Source organism: Globicephala melas, chromosome 16 (assembly GCF_963455315.2).
Source record: "Globicephala melas chromosome 16, mGloMel1.2, whole genome shotgun sequence".
Lineage (NCBI taxonomy): Eukaryota > Metazoa > Chordata > Mammalia > Artiodactyla > Delphinidae > Globicephala > Globicephala melas.
This window is the reverse complement of record NC_083329.1, coordinates 26,999,569-27,017,879: the sequence shown is the minus strand read 5'-3', so window position 1 is coordinate 27,017,879 and position 18,311 is coordinate 26,999,569. Positions and strand designations below refer to the sequence as shown.

The 18,311-nt window shown below is 55.9% G+C and overlaps 1 protein-coding gene across 1 annotated transcript; it reads left to right on the top strand.

Moving 5' to 3' along the window:
- Positions 1-12,879: 12,879 nt before the first annotated feature.
- Positions 12,880-18,070, top strand: TLX1 (T cell leukemia homeobox 1). The gene is made up of 3 exons (XM_030865376.2): positions 12,880-13,447; positions 15,468-15,669; positions 17,848-18,070. Exons 1-3 carry the CDS (start codon positions 12,880-12,882, stop codon positions 18,068-18,070), a joined length of 993 nt encoding a protein of 330 aa, XP_030721236.1.
- Positions 18,071-18,311: the final 241 nt, after the last annotated feature.

Sequence of the window (18,311 nt, the reverse complement as noted above, 5' to 3'; positions counted from 1 at the left end):
ACAGCCTGATGTGTTATGCCCAAAGGTTTGTGTTTTGAGAGTGAGGGTCTACATGTACCCCTGAATTTGTGTGTGTGTTTGTGTGCACACATGTACAAATGGGGTAAAAGGGCTGGTGGGAAAGATTTCCTGTACCAAGAACACTAAGAAAAGACATAGCAGGGAGACTGGACAGGAGAGGCAGGGTGGAGAGAAAGGGAAAAGAGGAAAGACAGTCGAGTCTAATGCTTCGTAAACAAGTGAAAGGATGCTGTGGTAAGTCCGAAGTGCCCCAGACAGATTCAGACAGGTTTGCAGAATTCAGCAAAGTCACCTGTAGCCCAGGGCAGGAATGGCAGGTCAGAGTTGGTGGTAGGTATGCTGGCCTGACCAGGTGTAACCCCAGTTTTAAGGGACAAGGGACTGGATAATACAGTAAAGCATGGCCTCCCTCCTCCATCCTTCACGCCCTGGGCCCACAGACCCAATGGCCTCTCTGAGGTGAAGACAGTTTGGCCTTGGTAGAGAGGTGGGGGTAGAGGAGAGAGGCTCCAGGAGGCCTAGAAGGAGGCCTTGCCAGTGCCTTTGACCCCTGTGCCTCCTCCAAAGGCCAAGGAGGCTCCCTCTTCCAGAAACCGCTCAAAGGTTTCGCTGACTTCAGAGGGATGGAGGAGGAGGGAGAAAGGAGGGGAGGCCTCTGAGAGGGGAAACTTCTGCTGAGCCTGCAGGCTACCCAGCCCCTCCCTGGTTCCTCATTACTGAGGTCCTTGGGCATGAAATGTCTTTTTAACTGAAGGCCAAGAAGAACCCAGGGCTGTGTTAATGACCAGCCTGCACCAGGGCAAGGCCTGAAACAGGAGGCTGCCTCTCTTTACCTTGAAATCCTGTTGGCACTTTTCGGCTGTACTGATGTCCTGTTTTTTCAGAACTTGTCTCTACTGCCTTAGTCCTGTCCTCTCAGTTGGACCCTGAAGAGGCCTCAAGAGGAGAGAAGTTAGGGCGGCAAGGAGAAAGCATCTAGTATGTCTGAGGAGCTCACCTACTGGATCTGGGAAACTGAGGGCTGGACAACATTCAGTTTCAATGACTCCCAGACCCGCAGGGATGACAAACATTGCTCATAAATATCACTGCAGTAAGAAAGATGGTAAAGCAGAGATGCACCTGATGAATTAGGAAACTTACACTGTTTCACCTTTATATGGGTTCTGACAATAGCTTGATGAAATAGAAGGCAGAGTCCACTGTGCCTGTTTTATAAACAAAAAAAAGCATGGGCCAAAGAAGTTCATGAATCTGTTCCAAATCGCATTTATAAAGCAGTGTGGGTGGGACTCCAATCCATGTCTCTGTGACTCCAAATCAACCACCAACAAAAAAGGTAATTTTTAAAATGTGTGTGCTGTTGGCCCCTTGAGGGCCTCATAAATTATGCCTGGAGAATGTCGGGGGCGGGGGCAGAACTTTGAGCTGGGTTTTGAAGTAGGAGTGGGAATTTCTGTTCCTTTTATTATTATTATTTTTTGCGGTGGGGGGATGGGTGTTGTCAGAGCATTGCACCCACCAGTTGGGTGCAAATGGGAAGGTGAAAGAGTATTTATCTCTCTTAATATTTATTAAAATGGTTAATGGTAGCCAGCAACTGGGGGAGGGTACCACAGATGAAGTGGAAAGTAAGTTAAGGGCCTTGAATGGTGGGATGAGCGGTTTTGATTTTCCCATGGACAACAGCAAGAGGTTTCTAAGCCAGAGAAGAACATGCCCTGGACACTCTTTAGGGGATGAGAACTGGCCCCGCCAACAGTATGGATTCAGAGGAGAGGAGTGGGGCGGCAGCTGGGATCAAACTGTTGCTGCTAAAGAAATTAAGTGGAAGAAATGAGGGTGTCCGATGAGGCTCCTGGCTTGGGGGTGGATGCGAGGCTGCCTCCAGAGAAGAAGAGCTCCAAGCCAGGAAGCCTGGAGAGGAGGGTGGTCCTCATATCCCGGGAAGAGGGCACAGGCTGGCAGAGCCCCCAAGCACAAGGCGGCCATGCTGTGGCCACTCTTGCCGAGCGCGGCTGGCAGCCCCCGCGTTCTGAGCCTCAAGCCTCATTGAGAGGTTATTAATAGGGAGTTTGTCTGGTGTCAGAGCGCAGACATAAACTGCATTAGCATTACCCCATAATCTTATTTAGTAAGTGCTCATGCCGCTCCGTCTCCTGTAATTGCATTGGGAAGATGCAATATTTATGAAAGGGGAGAAGGGGATGTCACTGCTCATCTTGGTGCCGCAGTAAAAGTCCTGGGATGTATGGTGCGGGCGGCCGAGGCCTGGCCCGGGCTTGTGGGAGTGGGCAGCATGGGTGCCTAGGTCTCTCGGGGTGGCCCACCAAGCCTGCCCCCAGCGCGGAGCCTCCCACCCCCACCATCTCTCCCTGGCCTCAGGCAGCCACTGCTCCCCTTACCATACTCCTCCAGAAGGTCCTGGTTACTGCCCTGCCGGATGCACTGAGCCCTTCTGCTGGGCGCAAGGCTCCCAGATTTGGCTCACTCCCACCTGTAGCTGGATATCCAGGGACCTTACCTTTGTTGCATAAGCTGGGTGATCTGTCAAAGCTCAGCAGGCAGCAGTGGAAGGCAGCAGCAGGTGGGAGTCCTGGCTGGAGCAGGGGTCCTGGCTGGGGCAGGGTCTCCGTGGCAGTGCTGGCCACCGGATGATACCCAACAAGGGCTGCAGCCCTAGGTTCCCAGGGTGGTGGCTCTCTTCTGCTCTCCTAGGATCCCCATGGCTCAGTCCCTAGGACACCCGCCCCCCAACCAGTCCCAGGCCTTCTGTTTCTGGGTGGAGGAGGCACTCAGAAGCATGGCTGTGTGCCCCCCACCCCTAAACACCCAGTCCCCACAGCTCTTGGGTGGAGCTCACAAGACAAGGAAGTCTTGCTGGTGTGCTGGAGCACCAGCTGGTGGGTGTGTATGTGTGCTGAGGGGTGAGCTGGGACTCTGGTGGGCCACCCCCTCCCACCCCCCACCTCCTGCACATGCAGGAGACACAGAGCTGTGCTTTGGGCCTGGCCGTGGGAGTCCCAGGCCTAGGGCAGAGGAGTCATTTCCCAGCTACACCTCGGGGGAGCTTCTTGTGGTCAGGGCGCTGTGAGTCGGACCTCAAAAAGCAGTGTGTGAGCACTGGATCGGCCGAGATGCAGAGCATGTCAGGGTAGGAGAAGAACAGAACGAAAAGATGCCTGTGCTTGGAAACCATTGTCCAGAAAGACGGGGGATGGGGAGGGGAGCAGAAGGGCAGGTTCAGGAACCACACTGTCAATTGCTGGTGGTGAGGATTCCAGTGGCGGTGTCTGACCCCCGGTGAGGCTGCTGTGGAAATCCAGGATGAGAGGAAGGCAGGTCCCTAGGCAGGCGCTTCCAGCTGCTGGCCTTGGGGTCAGTGTGGCCCCCGGAAGTGGGAACTGGGTGTCCTTACAAACCCCATTCACACCTCACTCTCACACAGCCCCACACTCTACCCTTCAACCACGTTCACACACACATGGCCAGCACTGCACTCACTGTGGGTGGCTCACAGCTCTCCCTGCTCTTGCACACTCACTCACCCCACACTCACAGACTACACACACCTCTCTCACTAAGACATCCAACGGGTCTCATTTCCAGTGGCAGGTTCACCTCCCTCCCCCTCCTGCCCTCACTTCAGGGCCGAAGGGGCACCGAACGGAAGGCAGCTGAGAACCAGGGAGAAGGGTGGGCAGAGGAGGGCCGCGGCCCCTCCCTGTGTCAGCTCCCTCGCCGCTATCCCATTAATCAGAGCTTCACAGTCCAGTTGGGGATCTCCGGCGCCCAGTGCCCCACATAGCCCGCGGGACAATGGGATTATTTCCGGGGGGAGAGGCTGCCTCGGGCAGGGGCTCAGGCGGCAGTGCCTCCTTTCCTCAATCCGTCCCTCGGCACCCAACCAGCGCCTGCGGCGGCCGGGGCGGGTGACAGAGCGGACACGGGTGGCGCGGGTGGCAGGGCGTGGCCGGCCTAATTCAATTAGCTGGGTCGCCGCCCCCTCCCCGCAACTCTGGGCCGGCTGGGGCTCAGCTTCGGGCAGCTGCTCTTTGTGCTTGGAGCCCATGCATATGGATACAGTCCCTCCGCCTTTGACACCCCCCCCCTTTCTGGCACCTGCGGCTCCGTACCCCGCCCGCCCTGAGAGAAGGAGACCTCGGCCTCCCCAGAAAAGTTGGGAAACAGTTGGCTGCTGGTGGGCCCAAAGTGGCCGTCAGCAGCGGTGCGTGAAGGGAGCGAGGTGGGTTTTACCTGAGCAGGAGGGTCTGCGAGGAAGAGAGTGTACCTGTAGGGTTGTAGCCTCTGTGCAAACCTGAGTGTGTGCGAAGGGAGAGGTTTGGTTTGGCTTTGAATCTGTGTGGAGGATGTCTGAGTGTGGTTGAGTGTGTCTGTGGGCACCTGTGTACGAATGCGCAAAGGAGGCTTTGCGAGCATCTGTGGGGATTGCACATAGGAGTGTCTGCGTTTTGTGTGCAAGAGTGAGTGTGGGTCTGTGAGTCTGGGCGTCAGAGGGTGTTGTATCTACTCCAAGGCTGTATCTGGAAAGCCTCGGGCGTTCGGTGTCTGTAGGTGACCACTGGTGTATATGCAGGGGTCCGGGTGCAGGCAGGACAGTGTGAAACGCATTACCCCCGCCAGCACCACGACCACCGCGAGCAGCAGCAGCTAACCCTAGCTGCTCCCAGGCCGAATTCAAGGCCCCTCACCCCGCCCCTTGTTTTTCTGATGGAGGAGGAGCTTGGCGAGTTAATTTCAAACCGGAACTCCAGCTCAACTCATTTATTCGGAGGAAACTTCCCGAACCCACCAGGCTGGCGCAGAGACTGTGGCAGGGCGGCCAGACCCTCTCATTGGCGGCGGGGTTTGAGCCGGCTAGGTTTTCCTTCGCCAGGAACATCGCCGTTGCGGCTCCGCGGACGCCTGCAGCTTCCTACGTGCCCTGAGCGCTCTCAAAATTACCAGACCTGTCCATGCGAAGGCAGCCTGAGCTCCTAGGGGCGACCGCGAGACCTTCAACCTGGCTTCCCGGCCACAGCCTGGGATTGAGCCCCCTGGGAGTCTGGGTTTCCTGGGCTTGGAGGTCTCCATCCGCCCTTCCTCTGAGGCCAAATCTCTGCTCCTGGAGGGGCGAGGAATTGAGGCGAGAAGTCTGGGTAGATCTGGCTGCTGCAGCAGCTTCGTGGCCCAGCAGGAAAGCTGGCCTCATTCTCCGATTCCCTGCGGAGACGGAGCGAGAGACCGGCGCACCCGTGGATCCCCAAGGGAGCCTGCCAGCCCCATGCCGCAGGGAGGAGGTTCCTAGAAGGCGGTGGCGGTCCTCAGAGGGCTGACCTGCATCAGGCTAGTGCTCTCTCTGCTCCCGCTCCCTCCCAGGCACCTCGGCTGAGGGCCTGGCTAAGGGGGTGCCCTCCGCCACAGGAAATTCCGCAGATCCAGCAGGACACCTGGTCGTTGAATACGGCCAAGGGTAGAGGACAAGGGTGGGGGAGGCTGGCATGTTCCTGGGGCCCTGGGTCCTAGTTACTGGGACCCACTAGTGGGAAGCCCTCCTGGGCTGTGCCTGTGGAGCCCCCCTGTCGGGGGATGGCAGGGCCATAAAGATCTATCTTGCCCTGAACTTTCTCTCAGCTCACCCCCCGCCCCACCTCACCCCTGTCCGCCTTACGCCACCCTACTCCACTCCACCCTTTGCTCCTGAGAGGAGACCTAACATGGAAGACACACCCAGTCAAGGGCACCAGCGCTGGATGATGAGATCTGAGGGAAGGAGTTGGTCAGAGAGAGCTGAGGCCCTAGCTCAGTGCCCAGAGGTGATGGGGCCAAGAGCTTCCTTTGGGTCAGAAGCTGAGGGGGAGGCCTAGAAGGGAGCGCCTGCACATAAGGACCCCATTGCTCAAGCAGGCTTTGGGTTGTGGGGGTAGGAGGAGGAGAAAGGTGCTGGCCCCTAAGTCAGGTGACAGCTGAGATGTGCCCTACATCAGGGAAGGTCTGTCCCCTGTCCCTCTGTCTTTGACCCATTTGTGGTCCTTCCACTGATGGGAAAATGTGTGCCTGTCCTTCCACGTTGGAGAGATCCTCAAGCCTTGCTCTGTAAGCGCCATCCTGGCGCTGGCCCTGGACAACCCCCACTGCCTGCCCTGAAGGATCACTGAATTGTGTGGCTGGACTCAGCCTGACCTGCTCACTCCCTCCTCCTCCATCCTAGGTTCCCAGAGACAATGTCATCTCTCCCACCACCTCACCCCCAGGTTCCTCAGAGGTAAAGTGCCCTTTACTGGGTTTCTAAGTCCCTGAGTCACCAGCTTCACCTGCCTCCTCCATGGACGGGGACATTTTTCTGCCCCTTTCCTGAGGCAGGTAAGCAAGGCAGAAGGGGTACCTTTGGTACTGGGAATCCAGACCCCAATGGCCCTCCTGCTCTGCTTTGTGTTACATGTCCCCTTACATATTTCTCAGCCTGTTCCATCCTTTCCCTTCAAAATGCCTTTAGGGCATACCCTGTCTCCCGCTGCCCGCACCCACAGGTCCACACATGGCTATTTCCCCGACAATTACCCTAGAAAATAAGAAGCTCCTCCCACAGATGCACACAAACCATCAGCAGCACACATCATTATTACACTCACACCGTCACACAGTAGCTGAAGGATTCTCTCGCCCTATAGTATGTGCCCATTACAGAGGAACAGTTACAGAAACACTCTTATCCTCTTACGGAAAACACACATTCACTTGCATTCTCACTGACATACGTCCTCACGCAGACAAATCCAGTTTGTAAAAATGACCGAGACTCCCTTCCTCTCTCCCAGCACCCTTACTGACATGTGTTTTGCTTGCAGTTATATCCCAATAGCCTAACACAGTACTATCCCAACAGTCTAACACTGATGATACATCATAGACACTTAATACATACTTGTTGGGTAAATTAACAAAATCAGTCCTCAAAGACATGCCCGGTATGTCTGCACAGCTACCCTCACTGTCATGCACTTTCACATGCAGCTTTCCCCTCATGGAGGCACAGTCCCACAAACAAAAAGTAATTAAGTTACCACAAACACCCCTAAGCTAAAGGACAACCCCTGGCCCAGGGGTCTCTCCCAGAGCGGAGAGGGAGCCGGGTGGGATCCAAAGAGGCCTCCCCCTGTGGCTGAGCCCTCCCTTTTCTCTTCCCCCTGCCCCAGCCTCAGCCCCAGCTGCTCCCCTTTTAATTGGAGGTACTTCTTTATCCTGCAGGCAAGGGGAGGGGGCTGGGATGGCGTTGGGGTTGGGATGGTGTTACCAGGTGGCCTCAGGGCTCAAACTCACCTAGATGTGCGCAGGATACTCCTGCAAGGCAAGAACCACGACTGCCAAGTTTGGTGTTGAGGAAGCAGCTTGTAATGAGTGGAGTCGGAAAAGCAGCATTTGAGCCAGTTTCTGTCCGTTTCCGGGTTTCCGTGAGTCAGTTTTCTCATCTGTAAAATGGTGATAACGAAAGCCACATCACAGGATTATTGGAAGATGAAATGAGATAATTCCTGTGACTGAAGGTGCCTAGGACATCACTTGTGCTTTGTGGGTCCTGCTTTCTTTCCCGCCCCGCCTCTTTCCTAACAGGGCTACTCTGCAAAGCATGAAAAAGCGCTGTGGAAACACCTCCACGGAAGCTGCACTGACTATAAGCTCTGTGTGAGTCTCCTCCCCCATTTCAGAAAACTTCCCAACCTGCAGCACTGTGCTCAGGTAACACTGCTTCCGGGGAGGTGAGGGGGCAGAGCCCAATGAATCCTCACCCTTTTGTCTCATCTTCCTAGGCAGAGATGGGACTGAGAGAGTAACCCTGGCCTCTCAGCAGCTATCCTAGCGGGAAACAAAGGCTGAGGTTAAAGTGGACTCAAAAACTCTAGTTGTGGGGAGGCCAGCACCTCAGAACTAGATTGGGATAAAAGTTGACTCATAAGCAAGAGAGGTGAGTGGGAAGCACTGCAAACATCAGGCAGGCGGGCAGCTGTGAGGGCAGGGGAAAGTTAGGACATCCCTGGGTTGTTGGGTTTTGATGAGAAGAGCACCCTGACAGTCTTAGTGGGCCACTAGGCGGCTGTGACCTCTGCCACCCTAGGCTGGGCCAGCAAGGGCGAGGTCTCCCAGGTACTCTGGACAACTGGTGCCAGACCTGAGGAGGTGAGTGAGGCAGACGCCCAAAGGGTTGGAACAGGCAGGGTTGGAAATTCATAGAGTCTGGAAAGGTCCATCTGGAGGAAGAAGAAAGGAGGAAGAAAAGTGTGAGGAACACTCACGGGGTTTCCAGCATGAGCCAGAGAGTGGCAAAGAGAAGTTGTTCTGAGGGTTACCTAGAAAGACAGGGTTTTTGTTTGTTTGTTTGTTTTTTGTGGTACACGGGCCTCTCACTGTTGTGGCCTCTCCCGTTGCAGAGCACAGGATCCGGACACGCAGGCTCAGCAGCCATGGCTCACGGGCCCAGCCGCTCCGTGGCATGTGGGATCTTCCTGGACCAGGGCACGAACCCGTGTCCCCTGCATCGGCAGGTGGACTCTCAACCACTGTGCCACCAGGGAAGCCCGAAAGACAGGGTTTTAATTGCAGCAGGCAGAACTGTGGTTAGACTCAAATCTGACTTCTTGACTAACAGGAGCAAGGCAACTGGGACCCAGCATCAAAGGAGGCTGAAGCACCCCTCCCCATCATTTTCAGCCTTATACAGAGAAAATAGTTCAGATTTGGGGGTTCCCAAAAAGTCCTCTTCTGTCTGTGGGATTTCTGGAAAGTTTGTTCATCTCACCAAGTGTTAGTTTTTGTTTCCTTTTTTTTAAAAAAAAAAATAGACTTCCCTGGTGGTGCAGTGGTTAAGAATCCGCCTGCCAATTCAGGGGACACAGGTTTGAGCCCTGGTCTGGGAAGATCCCACGTGCCGCGAAGCAACTAAGCCCATGCACCACAGCTACTGAGCCTGCATGCCTAGAGCCCATGATCCGCAACAAGAGAAGCCGCCTCAATGAGAAACCCGCGCACCGCAGCGAAGAGTAGCCCCTGCTTGCTGCAACTAGAAAAAATCTGTGCACAGCAATGAAGACCCAACGCAGACAATAAGTAAATAAATAAATTTATTTTAAAAAAGAACTTCAAAAAAATTTAAAAATTAAAATAAAAATGAGATATAATTCATGTACCATAATATTCAGCCCTTTAAATCATACAATTCAGTGGTTTTTTAGTATATTTACAAAGTTGTACAACCATCACCACTATCTAATTCTAGAATATTTACATAACTACAAAAAGATCTACAAACAGTAAATGCTGGAGAAGGTGTGGAGAAAAGGGAACCCTTTTGCACTGTTGGTGGGAATGTAAATTGATACAGCCACTATGGAGAACAGTATGGATGTTCCTTAAAAAACTAAAGCTAGAACTACCATATGACCCAGCAATCCCACTACTGGGCATATGCCCTGAGAAAACCAGAATTCAAAAGGACACATGTACCCCGATATTCATTGCAGCACTATTTACAATAGCCAGGACATGGAAACAAGCTAAATGTCCAATGATAGATGAATAGATAAAGAAGATGTGGTACATATATACAATGGAATATTACTCAGCCATAAAAAGGGTCATTTGTAGAGATGTGGATGGACCTAGAGTCTGTCATACAGAGTGAAGTAAGCCAGAAAGAGAAAAACAAATATCATATATTAATGCATATACGTGGAATCCAGAAATATGGTACAGATGAACCTATTTGTAGGGAAGGAATAGAGACGTAGACAGAGAGAACAGACATGTGGACGTGGGGGGAAGGGGAGGGTGGGACAAACTGGGAGATCAGGTTTGACATAAATATACTACCATGTGTAAAATAGATAGCTAGTGGGAACCTGCTGTATAGCACAGAGAGCTCAGCTCGGTGCTCTGTGACAAACTAGATGGGTGGGATGGGGGCGTGGGAGGGAGGTCCAAGAGGGAGGGGATATAGGTATACATATAGCTGATTCACTTCATTGTACACCAGAAACTAACACAACATTGTAAAGCAATTTTACGCCAATTAAAAAAAAAAGAGAGGAAAAAAAAAAGAGAGAAAGAACCTTTGTATGCTTTTGCAGCCAATTCCCACTCCCCCCACCCCACTCCCAGCTCCTGGCAACCACTTTCTGCTTCTATGCATTTACCTATCCTGGATGGTTCATATAAATGGAATCATACAACATGTGGCCTTTCTGTGCCTGGCTTCTTTCACTTAACATGATGTTTTCTAGGATTTTCTGTATTGTAGCAGGATTTACTTTTCATTCCTTTTTATGGTTGAATAACATTCCATTGTATGGATATACCACATTTTATTTATCCATTCATCAGATGATGGACATCTGAGTTGTTTCCACTTTTTGGCCATTATGAATAATACTGCTATGAACATTCATTCTGTTTTCTTAATTATTTAAAAATGAGGATGTTTCTATTAATTTCACAGGATTGTTGTGAGTCTTAAATGAGATCGGTGTGGTGCCTGGCACACAGTAGTTTCTCAGTAAAACATTTTTGTTTATCTCTGCTTTAGTTCCCTCAAGATAAGAGGCAAGAAAGAGACTCATTCAGGCTCAAACAACTTCCAAAAAATGTTCTGGAACGTCCTGTGTAGAAGTATAGTACCCTCCTGATTGGGTGGATGGAGAGGAGAGAACTGGCAAGGGAGTAGAGTTCTTGCTCATGTTTCTGCTTAGTGTTTACAAACAACCACCAACTTCATATCTGGCTTTGTCGTGAGTGGGCCTTTGTCCACCTGCCTGGAGCCCAGGCAAGGGTTTTCCCATAGAGGTGTGCCTCCAACCAGCAGCCAGGCTTCCAGGCCAACCCATAAAAGCAAGTTGAATCCAGCTCCTCCATCTTGATCAAGTCACTTAGCCTCGTTGAAATGTGGTTTCCTTGAATCCAGAAAACGGGAATAATACTCATCTTGAAGAGTTGGTGTAGTAGAGTTTATAGTGTTTTCCGTAACACTTACCACCATCTGGCTTATTGCATTTGCTTCTTTGTTTCTTGTATTCCATTCTGTGGAATGTAAACTCCATGAGGACAGGAACTTTGTTTTGTTCACCGCTGTTTTCCCAGTGCCAAGAACAGTGACTGACACACAGTAGGCACTCAATAAAATATTTGTTGAATAAGGAGGTTCTTTCATTCATTATTTACCCAAGATGAGGATATTTTGTGGGTTGTATTCCACGGGGGGAACAGAGACGAATAAGCCATTCCCTGCCTCCAAGGAGATCTCTTCAGGTTAAAGTAACAGACATGGCCAAAGCAAATAGATTGCAATGAGATGTGTTAAGTAGAATGTGAGCCTCCACATGCTAGCATCTTGTCTGATAGAGACAGTCCCTCCCTGAAGGCCTGTTGAATCTGAAATAAACCAGAAATAGATCCCAAGTGATCCAACCCGTGCCCTTACCAGGGCTTGGCTCCTGGGAGGGAGCAGATCTTTCTCTAGTAGAGAGGAGAAGAGGGGAAGCAGAAAAAGGGAGTTTCCTTCTTCTCTCCTGGGCTCTAAGCCAGTCAGCCACAGGCAAAACTTTGAAAAGGCTTAAATTTGTCCTAGATGTACTTCCCTGATCTTGGTCCCACCATACCCAGCCCTCACTGTTTTAAGCCCCTAGGCCTCCCTTCCAAGATTCCAAAAGTAAGAAAATAACTCCTTCCCCTCACTATAATACAAAGGTTTCTTGCTTGGAATAGCCAGCCCTGGGCTAGTTGCTAGATGAAAGCAATCTGATTGAATTCATCCACATACTGTGAGAACTGCTTCTTGAGGCTTCTGTGTATTTAAAAGGAAAGGGGGTGTCTTGATGCCTGGACACCCCAACAGCAGGCCCCAAGCCAACTCCCTTGACTTGTGCCTGTCTTTCAGGAAGTCTTCCCTCCCTCAGTTTCTCTAAACTGGCAGAGCTGGGGCTGTTGCTGACTTTTTCAACAACATATAGCCAGTTGTTCATAGGCCTGTGTTTTAAAAGACAAGCCTGAACTCACCTTCCTGCCTCAGGGGCCTGGGCTCCATACCCGGGGAGTAGACAGTCTTCTACTTTCTAACAAGCCGGACTGCAAGTTTGGAGTAAATCCTCTGGTTGACAGACAGGTGCTTCCCAGCTGAGCCCTTGAGGTGATTCTCCAGTAGCGCTGGGATGCCCCTTCCCCAGAGGCCTGGTGGGCTGGCCCCTTTGGCCCAATTCTAAGCAAGCGGGCGGCTCCTGCCAGGCTGGGAAGAGGACTCTGACCTCCACCTCCTTGGGGCCATCTGTCTATCGGTCTCTGGGAATGCCGGCCTCCTATTCTTTTTCTTTCTCCTCTTAAGCCTCTGGTTGGCCTCTTCTCTCTCTTCTTGAACTACTTCTCTGAGCCTCTGTCTCAGTCCCTCCGTCTCGGGCTCCTACATCTGTCTCGGCTCCAGGCCTCCCTCTCCCGTTCTCCGCCCCTCCCCCGCGCTGTCATTCACCCCGCTCCTCTCCGCGCACAGCCAATGGAGAGACCCGGCCGAAACGGCGAGGCTCGCTCGCACCGTGGTTTTTCGCCCGGTGATTGATGTCCCAGAGTCAACAGCTAGCGAGCAGCCGGAGAGGGGAAGGAGCAGCCGGAGAGGGGAAGAATACGGCGCCCCCTCTCTCCTTCCCCTCCCCCCTACTTTAGCCCCTCTGCGCACTTAGCCTCCAAGTCTCAGCGCAGCCAGGAGTCGCCGCCGCCTCAGTGCCTCCGCGCCTCAGCGCCGCTGCGCGCTGCCCCCGAGCCAAGCACAGCGAGTGCCACCGCCCAGCCCCCCCGCCCACCGCAGGGCCGGGGTCGGGGGCTAACATGGAGCACCTGGGTCCGCACCATCTCCACCCGGGCCACGCGGAGCCCATCAGCTTTGGCATCGACCAGATCCTCAACAGCCCGGACCAGGGCAGCTGCATGGGGCCCTCCTCTCGCCTCCAGGACGGAGAATACGGCCTTGGCTGTTTGGTTGGAGGCGCTTACCCTTACGGCGGCGGGGGCCCCGCGGCCGGGGCGGGGGCCGGGGGCGCGGGGGCCTATGGCGCTGGAGGCCCGAGCGGCCCCGGTGGCCCGGCGGGCGGCGGCGGCGGCGGCGGCTGCAGCATGGGCCCGCTGGCCGGCTCCTACAACGTGAACATGGCCTTGGCGGGCGGCCCCGGTCCCGCCGGCGGCGGCGGCGGCGGGGCGGGGGCGCTGAGCGCTGCGGGGGTGATACGAGTGCCCGCGCACAGGCCGCTAGCTGGAGCGGTGGCCCATCCTCAACCTCTGGCTACCGGTTTGCCCACCGTGCCCTCCGTGCCTGCCGTGCCGGGCGTCAACAACCTCACCGGCCTCACCTTTCCCTGGATGGAGAGTAACCGCAGATACACAAAGGACAGGTTCACAGGTGAGTCCGGCCCGCGCGCGCCCCGCCTGGCCGCGGTCCCGGCTCTCCTCTACCCCCTCACTCCTGCCCCGTGGCTCCCCGCAGCCCGCTCTGTGCGCCAGGTCTCCCAGCTCCTCTTGGTGCCTCCCCCAAGTTCAGCCGCCCGCCACCTCTCTAAGCTCGCGGAATCGACTTGCTGGAAGAGTTCTCCCAGCCTGGGCCCCTCTCCGTCTCTCCCACAGGACCCCTGCTCTGAGAAGCTCTCCCTGATCCCCTCTCGGAGTCCCTGGGCCCGGTCAGGCGGAGGGAAGGGGAATGTAGCTTCGGGGCTACTACCTTCCGCCGGCATTTGGGGCTCGGGTATCTCGGAGAAAAGGGCGCGATGTGAACAAACTGTTTCTTGCGTCCCGGCAGACGTTCTCTGGCCGAGGCGGCGAGCCCCAGAATCAGACGCAAGGAAAACAGGTTCACACACACACACACACGCACACACACTTCACGCTCCGTGGTCCAGTGCCCGTCGCGCTGCCGAACCCGGTAGAGGCTCCGAGCCGGAGTAAAGCAACAGAGCTGGCGGGCCCTTCTTCCCGGACTGCAGGCTCCGTCCGGGTCAGTGGCAGCGCGAGGCTGAGCCGCCCGCTTCATTTTCGTTCTGTCCCGGCTCGGCGTCCTCCCCTCTGGGCCCAGCCTTGTTTCCTCCGGCGTTAATAATGCACCGGCCAGGCCCGTGATCGATCGGCAGCCGAAAGAACTCCTGGGACGATTACGCACTCGGCGGCTTCCGCCTGCCGCCCTCTCAGCTGCCTGCTCCGCGCCTTCCTCCGCTTGCCTCGGCTCCCTCCGTTCCCTCTTCCGCTCACGGCACTCGGCTCTCGATCCTGCGCGGGCCCCTTTCCCCGGCCTCACTTCCCGCCGCCCTTAGCGTTCCCTGGATCCGATACTACAATCCTCCCGCCGGACCAAGCCCGCTGGGAGGCAGCCACGAGTTGAGCCTGAGTTCCTGGCCGGGCCTTAGACAGAGGAAGCAGGAGGCATAGGCGGCTGCCGACCGACCACGACGTGGGGCTCCCATGGGGCTCGGGCTCCAGGGCCCAATGGTGGAAGGGGAATAGGCAGTTAAGAGCTAGACCCTGGGCTAAGACCCTGTTCCAGCTTTGGAAACTTGGCCCAGACCCTGGGTTTGTGGCAAAGTGGGGTGGAGGGAGGTAGAAGAGCCGTTCCGCTCTGGGCCTCCAGAAGGGGCCCCAGTGCCCCAACCCAAGTCCTCTCAGGCTTGGGGAGGCAGGGCCTAGTGCCCCATCCCACTCCCCCCACCCAGGCCAAGCTGGTCTTAAAAGACTCTGATGGAACACCCTCCCCACCCCCGAGCCTGGAACCCACTGGGCCTGGGTCTCTGGCGAAAAGGTACTCCACGTAGCCTACCTAGGGGAGCCACAGCCTGCCGTAATCTTGCTTTAGGCCTAAAGAAGGTTCTGAGGGAGTATATGGCTGTCACCTTATGCATCTGCCTTTGTGCCTGTGCTTGTCTGGGTGTCAGCTTGTCTGGGTGTATAGATCTATAATTTGCCCCTGTTGTACGTGATGTGTCTGTGTATGTTGCTGTGTGATGGAGGCCTCAGGTCAGGACCCAGCATTCAGGGCCTTGACCAAGGATAGCCTCTTACCGTTGGTCAGCTTCTCTGAGGCTGGAGACCTGAGGCTATTGGGGGAACTGCGACCTTTAGCTCGCCTCAGACGTGCCCCTCAAGGAGACTGCGGCTGTGTGTGATGGACACGTGGGAGGTCAGGGCTAGGGAGGTCTCCGTGGTGGCAGCAGCGGCGTCGGCCTGGCGGGCGGGCGGGGGCCATTTCACGCCGCGGGCTTGGAGCTGAGGGCTGATGGGAGGACCACAGCTCTTCTCCTGGCGTCTAGCCGCTGCGCTCGCTGACTCGCGGGGTGTCGGGCCTGGGACGCCTCCTGACGCTCTGCCGCTTGCCTCTGCCGTCTGTCTGTCTCCCGCTCCAGTGGCCCTCTCACCCTTCACTGTAACACGCCGTATAGGTCACCCCTATCAGAATCGGACGCCCCCCAAGAAGAAGAAGCCGCGCACGTCCTTCACGCGCCTGCAGATCTGCGAGCTAGAGAAGCGCTTCCACCGCCAGAAGTACCTGGCCTCGGCCGAGCGCGCCGCCCTGGCCAAGGCGCTCAAAATGACCGACGCGCAAGTCAAAACCTGGTTCCAGAACCGGCGGACAAAGTGGAGGTAAGCGCGCTGGGCGGGCGCGGCCGTGGGTGGCGCAGTCTCCGGCTCCGGGCCTCTCTGGGGGCGTTCATACTCCCATGCTCGCCACTTTCCTATGGCTCTGGTTCGGAGGAGAGCGCTGCTCTGCTAGGCTCGCGGGGAGCGGAAAGCCACCGTGGCCGATAACTGGACGGGGCCAAGAGCCCCAGCTGTTTTTCTTTCAGGCTTTCTGGCCCGGGGGCGCACACTCAGTGCGGGTGTAGACGCGGCTGGTCTCCGCCGCTGCTTGGGGAAACGTCCGGGTTTGAGCGCAGTCTACGCAGTCCAGGCTTCCGAGATCAGTGCGTCCTGAGGGACTTTTTGTTTGCGCAAACTTACGTGTACAGAGATGCCTCGTCTATCCCGGAGACCGGAGGCAGGATGGCAGGCGCCCCAGCCGGGGCTCCCGCTAGAGCATCTGGGACCCCATACCGTGGGCCTGGGCCCTACTGACTCACTCCTCCCCAGACGCCTCGCCTGGGCGCAGCGGTTCCCCTACCGGGGAAGGGGGAAATCAATCTGCGCCGGCTGCGGCGGGGTTTTCGAGGGTCCTACTGAAAGGGGGATCAATCAGGAGCAGAGGGGTGTATGTGTGTGAGTGAGAGAGAGAGAAACATTTTCTCTTCTCACGTCACACACCCACAACTACACTCATTTTTCCCCCCACACAGGCGCTTTCTCCGATTGCACCCTCTTGCACCCCTGCACCCTCCCGCACATCTGGCCCGCATACTCGGTTCCACACGTGCCGGGAGTTTCTTGCTAGCTCAGGCCTCAGTGGGGAGAGCAAGAGAGTCTGGGCGAAGTCCCCGGCGCCTGGCCGGGAGGGCCTGGGTCCGGAGGAAGGAATTGAAGTTTCTTTTTCTGAATGAAGGCTAGGAATCTGCCGCCGTGGCCACAAAGGAAGCCACTGCCCCGCGAGTCTGTTGCTCCCCCCACATTCCTGCTGCTGGGGAAGGGGTGGGAGACGTTGCTCCAGACCTCTGGAAAGCTAAGGAGGGAGCAAGGGCTGGGGGGGGAGGGGGGTGGACGTACTTGCGTTCCCAAGGCCCACCAGGGCTGCAGCCTAGGGGAGGGGAGGGGGTCAGGCAAGCCCTTGGGGTCAGGACACAGAGAAAAATAGAGAATAGCAGACAGAGAGAAACTGATACACAAGGGGGGGGTGGCGGCAAAGACAAACACCCCACCCAGGGAGAAAAGGAAAAAACAGTCAGCCTGAAGAAGTCTTATGTACAATAAAGGAAAGCCATAGTTGACTAAAACCTTCATTTTCGTTTCAAACAAATTCCCTGAAATTCTGAGAGAAGGAAGAGGGTGGGGTGAGAGAAAACAAGAGGAAAAAAAGACACAAAGTCTAAAGGAACAGACATAGTTTGAAATGCGGGGAAGAAGGGGAAGACGAGAGACAGAAAGACACAGAGAGAAAAGGCTAGAAGGGGCGGCGAGGAGGCCGGCGTCCACCGCTGAGAGAGGCCCTCGCCGGCTTCGCGCGGCTTCATCGATCGCCTACAAATTGCTTCTGGAGGCCCCGGGGACTCCCATTAGGTCTGTCCACCTTAGAGACAGACGTTTGATCTCAGTTGACGGGGTGGAGGGAAGGCATTAAATGGAATAAGTGAGTCATCGCCTCCCTGGACCGCCTTGGAGGAAGCCGGCCGGTCCGGCGGGAATCCCAGCAGGGCACAGGGCTTGGCGCAGGAGGTCAGAAGACTGGGAGAGGTTCGCAGAGGGAAGGGGAAGAAGAGAGGTCTGTCAGGGCAGCTCATATCCACTGGCCCTTGCCTCTGCCCTGGACTGGTGAGGAGGGTGAGGCCCCTCAGACTTGGGAAGGCTCCTGGTCTTCCTGGGGTCTGGGGAGAGGCGAAATGCCATCCTAGCCCTGGCTGCGCCTTCCAGGCTGGTGAGGGTGTGGGCCCTGCCTGGAGCCGGGGAGCTCCAGCTGCTTGGGCCTAGCGGATTTCCCCACAGCTCCCCCAGGATACCCCCCAATCTACTTTTGGGGCTTCCAGTCTTTGTGGAGTCAGGACCCTCAAGATAAGGGAATGCATTCAAGGGGCCCAAGTGGAAATTGGGGGCCGCGAAGGGGAGCAGTGCCCGCTCGTTCAGGCTGTCTCCTGGGAGCGCGCCCGAAGCGTCGGTAACGGCTTGTCCCCGGTGCAGGCGGCAGACCGCGGAGGAGCGTGAGGCCGAGAGGCAGCAGGCGAACCGCATCCTCCTGCAGCTGCAGCAAGAGGCCTTCCAGAAGAGCCTGGCGCAGCCGCTGCCCGCCGACCCGCTCTGCGTGCACAACTCCTCGCTCTTCGCCCTGCAGAACCTGCAGCCGTGGTCTGACGACTCGACCAAGATCACCAGCGTCACGTCAGTGGCGTCGGCCTGTGAGTGAGCCTGCCTGCTCCGCCCCGTGAGACCCGGGCCCAGCCAAGGGTCGCGAGGCCTGAGAGCCGCGACTCTCGCCGCCCTCCTGCCGAAGACTGCACGTAGCAGGGGAACGCCGTGCCCCTCCCTCCGCACCGGCCCGCGCTCTCGTGCCGACGCTGTTCTCTTTTTGGTGGAAAAGAAGAGAAGACCGCGCAAGAAAGGGACGCGCGGTCGCCTCCCAGATGCCTATGCGGTCTGGCGCCTGC

Excerpts from the sequence above, each read along its gene's own strand:
- TLX1 (XM_030865376.2), top strand. The coding sequence starts at position 12,880 with ATGGAGCACCTGGGTCCGCACCATCTCCACCCGGGCCACGCGGAGCCC. Across the intron at positions 13,448-15,467 it reads CACAAAGGACAGGTTCACAG|GTCACCCCTATCAGAATCGG; the intron begins GTGAGTCCGGCC and ends CACGCCGTATAG. Across the intron at positions 15,670-17,847 it reads AACCGGCGGACAAAGTGGAG|GCGGCAGACCGCGGAGGAGC; the intron begins GTAAGCGCGCTG and ends TCCCCGGTGCAG.